The sequence below is a fragment of the Trifolium pratense genome, linkage group LG5 (assembly GCF_020283565.1).
Source record: "Trifolium pratense cultivar HEN17-A07 linkage group LG5, ARS_RC_1.1, whole genome shotgun sequence".
In the NCBI taxonomy this organism is placed as follows: domain Eukaryota; kingdom Viridiplantae; phylum Streptophyta; class Magnoliopsida; order Fabales; family Fabaceae; genus Trifolium; species Trifolium pratense.
The window spans coordinates 12884731-12899798 of NC_060063.1; the positions used below are offsets into that span (position 1 = coordinate 12884731).

The 15068-nt window shown below is 38.0% G+C and overlaps 1 protein-coding gene across 1 annotated transcript; it reads right to left on the reverse strand.

The window, feature by feature from the left end:
* Nucleotides 1–372: 372 nt before the first annotated feature.
* Nucleotides 373–1050, reverse strand: LOC123886062 (secreted RxLR effector protein 161-like). Its single transcript, XM_045935402.1, has one exon. The coding sequence runs from the start codon at nt 1048–1050 to the stop codon at nt 373–375; it is 678 nt and encodes a 225-aa protein (XP_045791358.1).
* Nucleotides 1051–15068: the final 14018 nt, after the last annotated feature.

Genomic DNA, 15068 nt, shown 5'->3' on the forward strand with positions numbered 1-15068 from the left:
AGATAATACCCAAGAGTGACACACTCTAATTATCTAGCCTTAATGATGTTGAGGAACCCTAGAAAATACCATTTTTCCTTCTTTCTCTCTCAAGCTGACGGCTTGCAGCAGAAAGTAGGGTATATATGATACCCACAGTCACGCCGCGCGTGAAGGGAGCTACGTTGCGCGTGACCGACAGCTGAACCAGCACCAACCCATCCTGCTATTGCGCGCCGCGTGAGAACATCACACCCCTGGCGTAGTGCAAAGCTCCAGGACCAACAAACATCAATTTTCCAAGGCAAATCTTCACAAATCTCCACCTTGCCTTCAAAATAATGGCGGTGTCAACTTTCCACCGACCACCATGCTGCTCTCTCCAATCTCCATCTACTCTTCAAAATTAATCAAGTCCAAGCAATGCTTGAACCTTGATCTTGGTAACGATTTGGTGAACATGTCCGCCAGATTCTCTTCCGATGCAACCTTTTCCACAATGATTTCCTTTGTCTCAATCATGTCTCTCACAAAGTGCAACCGGATGTCAATGTGTTTAGTCCTCTCATGATACACTTGATGATTTGCCAAATGAATGACACTTTGACTATCACAACGTATCTTCACACAACCTTGACCAATCCCCATTTCGCCAATCATACCTTTCAACCATATGGCTTCCTTCACACCTTCCACAAGTGCTATATACTCCTCTTGAGTTGTCGACAAAGCTACAACTGATTGTTGATTAGCCTTCCAAGTCACCGCCGTTCCAAACAAAGTTAACACAAACCCCGACAAGGATTTTCTAGTATCCACATTTCCCGCATAGTCGGCATCTACATATCCCTCTAAAGCATCCCTTCCCGGATCGATTCTCTTGTATCGAAGACCATCCTTCAAGGACCCGTTCAAATATCTCAACACCCACTTCAAAGCTTGCCAATGGACTAGGCCTGAATTTGCCATAAACCGACTCACCACACTTATTGCATAGGATAAATCCGGTCTACTACAAACCATGCCATACATGATGCTTCCAACCCCACTAGAATAGGGAGTACTCTCCATCTTCTTCCTTTCATCCTAGGATTGAGGACATTTTTTAATTGACAACTTTGAATGGTGACCAAGTGACGTATTCACAACTTTAGAATCCGACATTCTATATCGCTCCACCACTTTCTTCAAATAATCATGTTGAGATAGAAACAACTCACCTTTACTCCGGTCTCTCAAAATATCCATACCAAGTATCCGCTTCGCATTTCCAAGATCCTTCATCTCAAATTCACCATTTAGTTTCTCCTTGAGCTTTTGAATCTCATGCTTGTCGGAGCTTTCCATAAGAATATCATCAACATAAAGAAGGAGGTAGAGAATGACTTTCTCATTCCTCTTCATCATGTACACACAACTATCATAGTTTCTTCTCACGAATCCGGCCTTCAAAAGGAACTCATCAAACCGACGATACCATTGCCTCAGACTTTGCTTCAACTCATACAAAGATTTCTTCAACAAGCAAACTTTTGAATTGTCTTCCACAAAACCTTCGGGTTGTTGCATGTAGATCGTTTCCTCAAATTCTCCATGTAGAAATGCGGTTTTCACATCCATTTATTCCAACTCAGGATCATATTGATTCACAATCTCCATAAGTACCCTTATAAAACAATGTTTCAATACCGGTGAGAAGATTTCATTGTAATCAATCCCCTTCACTTGAGTAAAACCCTTTGCTACAAGTCCTGCTTTATACCTTGGTGTTTCGACCCCCGGTATACCATCTTTCTTCTTAAAGACCCACTTGCTACCAACTACCCTTTTCTTCTTAGGTAATGGCACAAGCTCCCAAGTATGGTTCTTCTCCAATGAAAGCATTTCCTCATTCATTGCCTCCAACCAAAACTTACCATCTATGCTTTCGAATGCCTCTCTGAAGTTCTTTGGTTCTGAGTCTTGCACTTCTTTAGCCGCATTCAAAGCATAACAAATAAGGTCAGTATAGCCAAATCTATTTGGTGGATGAATAACTCTCCTCTCCCTATCCCTTGCAAGTTGATAGTCAAGAACATTTACTTCATCACTTCCACTCTCCTTAGGTACTTGAGTCTCATCCTCTTGTTCCCTCTCATCAATGGAAGGCTCCACCTCAAACTGAATTCTCTCCACCCTAGTTTCTGGACTTTCTTCAATGTCTTTACACTTCATCCTCATCCGGGTCTCATCAATGGTGACATCTCTACTTATAATGAACTTTGATCTCCCAGGTCTCATCATCCACAGCTTATAACCCTTCACACCCTCAGGATATCCAATGAAGACAAATTTTACCGCTCTAGCATCAAGCTTGTCTTGCTTGACATGAGCAAATCCAAAGATCCGAAAACCCTCAAATTAGAGTAATCTGCGGGTCTACCACTCCAAACCTCCATAGGTGTCTTTAGATCAATTCTTGTTGATGGACATCGGTTGATCAAATATGCAGTAGTGTTAACCGCCTCTCCCCAGAAACTCTTGGGCAATCCAGCTCCCAACAACATGCATCTCACCCGCTCCAACAAGGTCCTATTCATTCTCTCAGCTAGACCATTTTGTTGCGGTGTGTATGTAATGATTCTATGCCTCTTTATACCTTTGTTCCTGCAAAACTCATTAAATTGTTCTGAAACAAACTCCAGGCCGTTGTCAGTTCTCAAAACTTTCGGTTTAGTTCTAAGTTGATTTTCTATCAAGGTATGCCATTCTTTGAACTTTTCAAAAGTATCACTTTTATTCTTAATGATATGCACCCATACCCTTCTAGAATAATCATCTTAATGCTAAGAAAATATGAACCTCCACCATGAGTAGAAACAGACGCTGGACCCCAAAGATCCGAGTGAACATACTCGAATGGCCTACTAGACTTATGCACCCCTACTCCAAACTTCACCTTGTGTTGTTTGCCAAGAGTACAATTATCACAAAAATTCAGCTTGTTCAACTTTTCCTTCCCTAGAAAACCTTGTTTAGCTAGCTCAACTAAACCTCTTTCACTAACGTGACTCAACCTCAAATGCCATAGCTTAGTTATGTCCGAGTTTTCAACATTAGTTACCAATGCATTAAATATAACAGTGGAACCTTCTAAAATGTAAAGACCATTCATTTTAGACCCTTTAGCAATAACTAATGCACCATGAGAAATTCTCATAACACCACGCTCAATTATAGTGCTATAGCCTAGACCATCAAACATGCTTATGGAAATCAAATTTCTCTTAAGTTCGGGAATATAACTCACATTCTTCAAAAGGAAATCACGATCATCAAACATCTTGAGACGAATCGTTCCCGTACCTTGAATCTTGCACGCCTTATTGTTACTGAGGCGGACAACTCCACCTTCTTTAAGATCCAAGATTTCAAAGTATTCCTTTCTAGGACACATGTGATAAGAGTGAAGGTGTGAAAACACAAGAAGGGGGGGTTGAATTGTGTTTTAGCTAAGTTAAAACTTTTTTAAGTTCTTAACTCAACTAAGTTAGCAGCGGATAAATAACACAAATAATAACAAGATAGAGAGAGAGAGAGAGATCACACAAGCAATTTATACTGGTTCCTCTCACAAAACGAGAGTAGTCCAGTCCCCTTGCACTTCCAAGGGAGTTCACTATAATCACACAAGATTACACCTGCTCAAGCACACAAGCAAGAGACTTCTCAACAATGCTCAAGCACACAAGCAAGAGACTTCACACTTAAGCACACAAGCTTAAGTTTCTCAAGTAACAGAAAAGTATATAACAATATACAAATGCTCTTAACAGAACCTAATGAGAGCCAATACAAAGAGTACAGAGTATTAGACTAAAGTGCAAAAACACTTAACAGAGGTTCAGAGCTTGTATATCGCAGAGTTCAGAGTTTGTTCAGCACGAGTTCAATCCTTGATAATTCTTGATTTTTAATGCAGCTGATCCTTCTAGTATATATACCACCAGAAAAGAGTCGTTGCAAAAAGAACCGTTGGAATAGAGAACTTTTGTCTTCAAGCAGCCTGTCTTGATGCAGTTTGTTTGTATCCAAAACTGAGTAAGAGTTTCAGCTACTTTGACTACTGCAGAGTGGACTTTCCTTATTCAGCCAACAAAACTGAAGACCCACGTTCTCAAAAGAGAACAGACAAAACAAGAGTAGCTGAACTGATCAGGCTTGAAAGGTCCTTTTCTTCATTGGTAGAAGAGTTGACTTGAAGAGAGAATCTTCACAGATTTCAAGAAGCTCTTCAGAGTTTGATGAAGCTTGTAGTCAGTCAAGAAGTTCTGAAGTCTTCATCCTCTGAATGTTGTAACTTCTGAAGTCTAACATCTTCTGAGCGCGTAAACTTCTGAACACACATCTTCTGAAGGTTTATTCAGAGCATTATATCTGCACACTTAAAATAAATTTTTAGTCCTTCCAATTGTTTATTAATACTTTGTTATCATCAAAACCTTAAGAGGTTTAGGGGCTAACTTTTAAATCAATTTTGTTCCAACAATCTCCCCCTTTTTGATGATGACAAACATCAGTATTAATTGACAATTGTTGTTAAATTAACTTATCATGTTTCTCTTAGGTTTATGAGGTTTGCAAGCTCCCCCTAAGATTGATACTCCTTAAAGCCAAAACTTTAAGTTTTATCCATGATATTTTAATTTAGTATAAGATTAAGATAATTTGAAATAAAACAAATTTCATATCTTTCTTCAGAGTGAGAGGTTTGCAAGCTCTCCCCCTAAGTCTCATAAGGCTAAGTTAAAATTGCACTCTTAACTTATCCTTACTTATGAAATTTATTTCAGTTTCAACTAACTTAGTCTCCACCTTGAAATACGTAAAACAACTTAAAAGTAACAACTTTTAATTTAACGGATAAAAGCGAGATAAAAGGCGTGGTTTCAGTTTTGAAACTTATCACTTATCAATTAATGCGTAACTACTCCCCCTTTTGTCATTATCAAAAAGTAAAAAAAAATTTATATAACCAAGACAGTCAAAGAAGAAGAGTGGTTGTTACAAAGGTGAATTAATTTCAAAAACAAAAACCAACGCTCTCAAAGGTTTATAAAAGGTGAACGAGTTAACATGCCTGCTTCACGTAAAAACAAGAATAAACGAGGAAAACAAGAGAGATTAGGAAAAATGAAAAGGTTTAGTTTACGCATTGCAGAGTTTCGGAGAAAGAAAGAAGACGAACAACGCGAAAAAGATGAGAAAGATAAAGAAGACAACAAGAAACCACAAGATGCTGAGATAATAATCATCTCATCAGATTCTGAAGCTGAAGAGAATGAAGATGATGCTGACTATGTTGAGTTCTTGGCTGGCTATGTTCCAGAAGAAGAACAAGAAGAAGAAGAAGAAGAGCAAAACCCAGATCCCATAGAAATATCATCAGATGATGCTGAGGAGAAATCAGAGATTTCTTCTGAGTTTTATCCATCTGATTAGGATTAGGTTGTCTTTTTCTTTTTCTTTTTACCAATGTACTCAACATTGTTAGATCATTAATAAAATTTTCGTTTAAAAGCATCTTGTGTTCTTATGTTCTTATTTATCAAAGAAAGTTAGCACAAACAAAAAAAATATAACAAACCACATAACAAGAAAACAAAACAGCTTAAAATAAAATTGTTCAGAAGATAACAAGAAAACAAAAACAGCTTAAAACGAAAACATCTTAAAATAAGTGCATAGAATCCTAGGGTTTCTTAAGGAAGGCTAAGAGTTGGTCAAATTTGTCATTCAGCGATCCCACATTGGAAACTAGACCATCCACTTTGGATTCCAGGTTGAGGTGAGCTGTCCTTTGCCTTTCCAACCCTTCTTGTTGCTCCCTCAGAGCTTCTTGAAAGATCAGCAACTGATCAGCAACCATAGGAGCTTGATCTTCAACCAAAGGTACTTGATTTTCAACAATGGGTTCCTTGCCTTTTTCAGAGGAGGGTTCACCTTCCTCTGGATAATCAATCATCAGAACATCATCATCTGGAGCATCCTCTTGGTTCATCTCAGGAATTTCTTCTGCAAGCCTTGCAGCAGCTTCAGCTAGACGTTCATTCTCAATCCGTTGATCCTCAAGACTCTTGAACAACTTAGAATCCACCCAGCATTCCTTAAACACAGACATATGCCTTGCAGTAGCAGCAATAGCAGCAAGCTTAGCACGCTCATGCTCTTCATGATTAAACACAGTCAGACGTTTCAAGCTAGCTCTTGCTAAGCTGTCCTTCAGAAGATATACCAAATCCAAGTCCCGTTGACCAATCACAATCTTGATCTCATCACCCATTGCATCCAGAGCTTTGCAGATTCTGGCCTTGATTAGTGACACCTCCAGATCCACATCAGAGGGACACACCAAAAACTTGTCCTGAATATGGGATAACCTAAGTAGATCATCATACAGCTGATTGGAAAGGTTACCAAAAGGGTCAGAGGATGAGGGTGAGATGTTGGGAATGGTAGAGAGTTTTGGTGTTTCAGTAGCAGGGTTGTCAATAATAACAACTTCTGCCTCTGAAGGCTTGGGGGCGCAAGTGTGAATACGCTCAGGAGAAGCATGTTCAGCACTTGGGTTTGGTTGAGGTTCAGGAGTTGATTCAGATGATGAGATGTCAGAGGTTGATTCAGGATAAATGTGTTCAGGGGATGGTTCAGGAGCAATTTGTTCAGGGGTTGGTTCAGGAGCAATTTGTTCAGGAATTGGTTCAGGAGATTTGTGTGGTGAGGGTTGTTTGGTGGGATAGGTTTGTTCAGCAGTTGGAATATCTGGTTGAGGTTCAGATGGTGGAATGTCAGATGATTGTTTTTGTGGTTGAGGTTGAGGTAGAGGTGATTTTGGTTTGGAAGGTGATGAAGGTTTCTGAGTGAAGGTTTGATTGTTAAGAGGGTCTGGACTCAGATGTTTTTCTAGTTCAGAAAGAGGGTTATCAGAGGTTGGAATAATTGTGGGTTCAGGAAGTATAGTCCTAAGTGGTTTTGTATAACCTATTCCAATTTCAGCTTCATTAAAGATGAACTGAGTAGATTTACCTTTAGGATCAGGGACACGTTTCTGATGCATCCTGGTACTCAGAGTTTCTTCATCAGACTCAGTTTCTGAATCAGACTGAGATTCAGAGGAGTCACTTTCTTCACTTTCTTCTTCATCATCAACAATAATAGGCTTCTTTGATGAAGTTGCAGCAGCTTTTCCAGTCAAAGCTTCATGTTTCCTCTTTGTTCTTTGCTCAGCAGCAGCTTCTTCTACCTTAACCTTCTTCTGAGCCAGAAGATCTGGTTTATCTTGTTCAGCTTTCCTCTTAGGTTTCCTCTTAGGATTATACATGTTTACAGGAGCTGGAGGGACCATACTCCTATCAACAGTATACCCTTCTTTCCTAAGAACTTCCAGATAATCTTGGATGATGTGCTCAGCATCCATTTCAGAGATTACTGGGTAACCATCTACATACAGACGATCCTCAAGACTGGCTGTAAACTCTTGTGGAGGTGGAACCACTTTTGATGAGATGAGACGCATCTTGGTGAGAAAACTAGCATTCAGAATCTCAGGAGTGAATTTCTTTTCAACAAGTTCTGGATGGAACTTCTTCAGATTCTCAACAACATGACCTTGATATAGAAGGTCTGAGAGTAATCTTGGATAAGCTATAGCTGACTTCCTCTGAGATTTGCTTAAGAAGATTGCTTCACAGATCCTCTCAAAGAAGTATTCTCCCAGATTCACTTTCATTTCTTTCAGAAGAAAGTAGATCAGATGACGATGAGTCCAGGAAATTGTATTAGTACCACCAACTCTTGGACTGATAGCAGCTAGTATAATCTTGAATAGCACTCTGCAGACGTCAGTCAAACCCTTGACTTTACCCTTCAGTTTCAAATCTGTACACATTAGAGCCAGAAGATCATCTCTGTACCTTGTGTCCTTCTCAAAAACATCCAACTCTATCCCAGAGTTATCCAAACCGAGCAACGCATTGAAATGAATAGGTGAGAAGGCTAGGTTCATACCACAGATGTTTGACCTAATCTGTTTTCCAGTGAATTCCAATAAACCCATTTCTTTCCTTGATTTACCTTTAAAACTAGGATTCCTCTCAATAGCCGCACGTTCTTCCTGTTTAGCTTCAGCCTTATCAAAAACCTTAGCTTTCATCCAGAATTTCTTCAAGAGATCTGGGTAAATAGGACCATTTAACATGCTGAAGTACTTATCTCATCCTTGAGCGGAGAAGTAATGTTTCATATCGAACCCATTTGCCTTTAAACTGTCAAAGTCGATCATCTTTTCAGAAAGAAATATGAGCTCAGATTCTGGAAACTCCATTTCGTTCCCAACGATTTGAAGATTTTTGAACATAAACGGTGGAATCTTTGTTGACGAAGAAGACGAAGGTCCGGCCATTGTTGGAGATTAGGGTAGGGTTTGGAAAACTAACGAGAGAGAAAGAAAGTGTGTTGGAGGTTTAGAGAGAATATGAAAGTGTAGGTTGTGAAAGTGAATAGTGTGCAAGTGTATTGTGTAAGTTTATTTAAATGAGTACAGTTAACACAAAAATAGCAAATTTGGGAAGTTACGCTAATTGACAGAAAGTTGAATACCAAAAATCATCATTAACCACCCACTACCTGACACACGTAGACCACGTGCAGAAATTTACTCGGTAACTGCTATTTTAATGGACAACTGTTCAGCAGCGAATGCTAAACGTTTCCCACTTAAATAGTTCAGAGCCTCTGAGATATTTAAAATTCTCTATCAGAGTTAAGTACTTCAGAGCTTGTGTTTCAGATGTTCTGAATCATAAGTTCTGATATACATAACCTCTTACACTTTAATTGCCAAAAAAAAATTTTCATTCAGAGATTGAAAACATGTTCAGATGTTTCTTTATAAAATCAAATCTTTCAACAGATAAAGCTTTAGTAAATATATCAGCCCATTGATTTTCAGTATCAACAAACTTAATATCTATAATGCCTCTCTGAACATAATCTCTGATAAAATGGTGTTTGATTTCAATATGTTTGGCTCTAGAGTGTAGGATAGGATTTTTAGATAAATGAATGGCTGCAGTATTATCACAATATAAAGGAATATTGTTACTGCTTACCTGATAATCTTCTAACTGATATTTTAGCCAGAGTAGTTGTGTGCAACACTTAGCTGCTGAAATGTATTCTGCTTCTGCTGTAGACAAAGCTATAGTAGTTTGTCTTTTACTAGCCCAGGAGATAAGGTTTTCACCAACAAATTGACAATTGCCACTTGTGGATTTTCTTTCAATTTTATCTCCAGCATAGTCAGCATCACAGAATCCATTTAGCACATAATCATTGGATTTCTTATAGAGAAGTCCAAGATTAGTTGTTCCTTTCAGATACCTAAAGATTCTCTTTACAGCTGTAAGATGAGACTCTCTAGGATCTGACTGGAATCTTGCACATAAGCAAACACTGAATAAAATATCTGGTCTAGAGGCTGTCAGATAGAGTAAGGAACCAATCATACCTCTGTAGACCTTTTGGTCTACTTTTCCTTCATCTTCTGACTTGCTCATGTTGGTAGTTGAGTGCATAGGAGTGTTCATTATCTTGCAGTCATCTAGGTTGAATTTCTTCAGAAGTTCTTTGGTGTATTTTGATTGATGAACATAAGTTCCTTCCTTCTTCTGATTGATTTGAATTCCAAGAAAGAACTTCAATTCTCCCATCATGCTCATTTCAAATTCATCCTGCATTATCTTAGAAAAATTCTTGCACAAAGAAGCATTAGTTGAACCAAAGATAATATCATCAACATAAATTTGAATGATTAAAATATCTTCTTTGGTTGTTTTTCTAAAGAGTGTGCAGTCAACCTTCCCTTTCTCAAAACCCTTTTCAAGAAGGAAATTACTGAGTCTATCATACCAAGCTCTTGGAGCTTGTTTCAGACCATACAGTGATTTCTTCAATTTAAAAACATGTTCTGGATTTGAGATATCTTCAAAACCAGGGGGTTGCTTAACATACACTTCTTCAGAAATAAAACCATTTAAGAAAGCACTTTTAACATCCATTTGATACAAAGTTATTCCATGATTAACAGCTTACGATAGAAGTAACCTGATTGCTTCAAGTCTAGCAACTGGTGCAAAGGTTTCAGTATAGTCAATCCCCTCTTGTTGACTATAACCTTGTGCAACCAATCTAGCCTTGTTTCTTACCACTTCACCTTGTTCATTCAGCTTGTTTCTGAATACCCATTTTGTTCCAATAATGTTCTTGTGTGAAGGTTTGGGCACTAGAGTCCATACATCATTCCTTTGAAATTGATTCAGCTCTTCTTGCATTGCTACAATCCAAGCATCATCTTTCAGAGCTTCATCAATCCTTGAAGGTTCCATCATTGAGATAAGACCAACTAAAGATTCCTCATTTCTCAGTTGAGATCTTGTCTTCCTTGGACTATCCTTGTTGCCTAATATCAGTTCCTCTGGATGTGATGATTTGTATTTGAAGGTATTTCTTGGGGGCTCATCATCTTCAGACTCACCAACATCAGGTTCAGCAGTTGCTTCAGTTCTTTGTTGTTCAGAGTCTGTAGGAACTGTTATGTTCAGAGGTTCTTCAGAGAATGGATGTTCTGAGTAGTTTGGAATATCTGAATATTGATCCTCTGATACCTGAAATCTAGACAAACCTTCCACAAGCTCTGACACTTGGTCAGGCTCTTTGTCATCAAATTTGACATGCATACTTTCTTCCACAGTGTGTGTTTCAGAAATATACAGTCTGTATGCTTTTGAGCGTTCAGAGTATCCTATAAAGATACCCTTATAACCTCTAGCATCAAATTTCTTTAGATGGACTTTGTTGTTTAAGATATAACATGTACATCCAAACTGATGAAAATAAGAAATGTCAGGTTTTCTTCCTTTGAACAATTCATAAGCAGTTTTGTTCAATTTAGATCTGATATAGATTCTATTTTGAACATAACATGCTGTGTTTACAGCTTCTGCCCATAAAAATTTTGCTACATTAGTTTCATGCATCATGGTTCTGGCCATTTCTTGCAGAGTTCTATTCTTCCTTTCTACAACCCCATTTTGTTGAGGAGTTCTAGGAGAAGAGAATTCATGCAGAATGCCATATTTTTCACAAAAGTTTTCAAAAGGTTCATTTTCAAATTCTCCACCATGATCACTTCTAACTTTTAAAATAGTGTAGCCTTTTTCATTTTGAATTTGTTTGCAGAAGATGCTAAACTCATCATAAGCTTCATCTTTTGTTCTTAAGAATTTTACCCAAGTCCATCTACTGTAATCATCAACAATTACTAATCCATACTTCTTTCCATTGATAGAGGCAGTGTGAACTGGCCCAAAAAGATCAATGTGAAGAAGTTCCAATGGTCTTGAGGTAGAAACAATGTTTTTAGGTTTAAAAGAAGATTTTGTAATTTTTCCTTTTTGACAAGAACCACAAAGTGTGTTTGAGTGATATTTGATTTTAGGTAAACCTCTGACAAGGTCAAGCTTGCTAAGCTTAGAGATTAATCTCCAGTTAGCATGGCCTAACCTCTTATGCCAGACCCATTTTTCTTCACTCAAAGTCAAAAGACACATCACTTTTTGTTCATTCAAATCAGAAAGATTAATTTTATAAACATTGTTCTTTCTAAGACCTTTGAATATAATGGAATTATCAGATTGTTTGGTTACAGTACATGATTCCTTATTAAAAATGACTACATAACCATTGTCGCAAATTTGACTTATGCTCAATAGATTATGCTTAAGTCCATCAACCAACCAAACATCATTAATAGATAGGGAAGAATTACCTACTGTACCTGTACCTATTATCTTTCCTTTTTGATTACCTCCAAAGCCAACAGATCCTCCTTCTTTCATAGTCAGCTTAGAAAATAGTTGTTTGTCACCAGTCATATGCCTTGAACATCCACTATCCAGATACCATGAGTGTTTCATGATACTTCTTTGAGTGACAGGCTGTATGAGAAACAACTTTAACCATTGCGATAGAACTCTTTATCAAGGTTAATGATAAAGTCATCCCAATATTCTTCCTCTTCATTTATCAAGTTCTGATTGTTAACTTGAGAACTTGTCAGCCATTGGTCTAGGACATAAGCCCTTCTTCCTTTGCATAAGACTTGTTTCCACACTCTAGGTAGGACATATCCTTTCCTAGTTGGTAAATCTGAATGATACATTATTTCAGCTTTTGGTACCCATCTTCTGGGTCCACGCTTGTTAGTACACACATGCTTACTATGTTGTCTAGTGTTGGAGAAAGATCTTGGTTTGGAATAATAACCTTTTTGAAATCTTTTCTTTGTTTGAAATCTGTTATTGTTCCAAGATTTGGATTATTTATGATTCCAGGGTTTGTATTTATCATCAATCCCATGTTCTGATTGATTATATCTACTGACTCTAGAATCATAAATAATCTGAGTCTTGTACTTCATCTGAGATTTGGAGTTTGAATTTTTTCTTTTAGATTGACTAGCTTCAGGTACTGAAGTTCCTTTGAATCCAGAATTTGAAGTCTCAGATGTTGAAGCTTTCAGAACTTCTGAGCTAATGTTCTCAGGTTCTGAATAGCTTCTATCTTCTGAACTTTTCTTTCCAGATCCTGAGGAACTTGGTTCCTCTGAGCTGTCAGCTTCTAAATCACTCAGATCATCATTGTCATTTTCAACAATACCAGGATTCTTTCCCTCTTCACTTGGTGGAACAACATAATAAACCCAAGATTTTCCAACCTTTTTGGCAAAGGTCTTCAGCTTTGAATATGTTCTACCATATTCATAGCCAAGTCCTTCTCCTCTATGTCTCATGACATTATAAACAAGATTAGCAGCTTTGCTCTTACCAAGGTTGAGATGCACAAACTGTTGAAGAGCTATTTCCTGCTCATCAATAGGTTTGTGACAAACAGCACAACCCTTTTCAAAGTCATTTACTCTATTCAGAGTTTCTTGATATAGACCTTGAAAATGTTCTGCTTGTTCAGTCAGAGTGTTAAGCTTTTCTTGTAAAACTTTTTGTTTACTTAACACTCTGAGATGTTTCTCAATGACCTTGTTAAGTGCAGTTATAAGTTGAGATTTAGAGCAATCAGAAAATACCTCATCAGTTACTTCTGAATCTGATTCTGATTCATCCTCTGAGTCTGCATCTGAGTCAGTTGAAGCCATCAGGGCTAGATTTGCCTCTTCTTCTTCCTCAACTTCTTCCTCAGATGATAGCTCTTCAAAAGTAGCCATCAGACTCTTTTTCAATTTGCTCTTGAATTGTTGCTTCTTTGAGCTGTATCTTTTGCTTTTGTCTTTAGCAGACATTTCTGGACAATCAGCAATAAAGTGTCCTGGCTTCTTACAGTTGAAGCAGTTCTTCTGATCATCCTTTTTGCTGACAAAATTTCTAGAGCTGTTACCTCTGAAATTTCTTTTGTTAAATCTGTTCCATTGCTGAAACTTGGTGAATAAAGCAAACTCATCCTCATTCATCTCATCCTCTTGACCATCAACAGAAGATTCTTCTTCAATATCAAGAAGCTGAGTCTTAAGAGCCTTAGAAGTAGTCCTAGTTGACTGTAAAGCCACTGACTTGGACTTCTTCTTAGTTTCTGAGTCAGCATCCAGAACCATCTCATGGCTTCTGAGATTGCATATCAGAGCTTCAAGACTCAGAGTCTTGAGATTTTGAGCTTCCTCTATTGCAGTGACCTTGGGTCTCCAAGCAATAGGAAGACTTCTCAGAATCTTCTGAACATGGTCATAGGTGGAATAACTTCTCTTAAGAGCTTTAAGACCTGATACAAGGATTTGAAACCTTGTAAACATAGTCTCAATGTTTTCATCTTGTTGCATAGTGAATAGTTCATATTGCCTTATCAAAAGACTAGCTTTAGCCTCTTGAACCTTTTCATTACCATCATAGGTAGCACACATAGAATCAAAGATAGATTTAGCAGTAGACTTGTTTTCTATTCTGACATAATCTTCATGTCTAATAGCACCAACAACAATGTCTTTTACTCTATGATGCTTAGTGTAGGTTTTTAAGTTAGCTGGTGTGAGTAACTTTCTATGCTCAATGGACAACCTTCCATGTTCATTCAAGTTTTCAAAAGTTACTCCCAGCTCAACCAAATCCCACAACTCATGATCAATAGCAGTAATATTGCTATACAGTCTTTCCTTCCACCACTCAAATAATGATGCATCACCATTGAATATAGGGGCTTTTCTATTGCCACTATGTTCATGTGATTCATTACTTAAGTAGTCAAAACCAAAAGCATTTCTTGGACCACCACCAGCACCACTGGCCTCACCGGCTTCACCGGTTGTTCTAGTGCTACTATCGTCTCCTCCAGACATAGTGTTCTCACAAGATCTTTACTGTCTCACTGTTAAGTGAAAGTAACAGACCAGAGCTCTAGATACCAATTGAAGGTGTGAAAACACAAGAAGGGGGGGTTGAATTGTGTTTTAGCTAAGTTAAAACTTTTTTAAGTTCTTAACTCAACTAAGTTAGCAGCGGATAAATAACACAAATAATAACAAGATAGAGAGAGAGAGAGAGATCACACAAGCAATTTATACTGGTTCCTCTCACAAAACGAGAGTAGTCCAGTCCCCTTGCACTTCCAAGGGAGTTCACTATAATCACACAAGATTACACCTGCTCAAGCACACAAGCAAGAGACTTCTCAACAATGCTCAAGCACACAAGCAAGAGACTTCACACTTAAGCACACAAGCTTAAGTTTCTCAAGTAACAGAAAAGTATATAACAATATACAAATGCTCTTAACAGAACCTAATGAGAGCCAATACAAAGAGTACAGAGTATTAGACTAAAGTGCAAAAACACTTAACAGAGGTTCAGAGCTTGTATATCGCAGAGTTCAGAGTTTGTTCAGCACGAGTTCAATCCTTGATAATTCTTGATTTTTAATGCAGCTGATCCTTCTAGTATATATACCACCAGAAAAGAGTCGTTGCAAAAAGAACCGTTGGAATAGAGAAC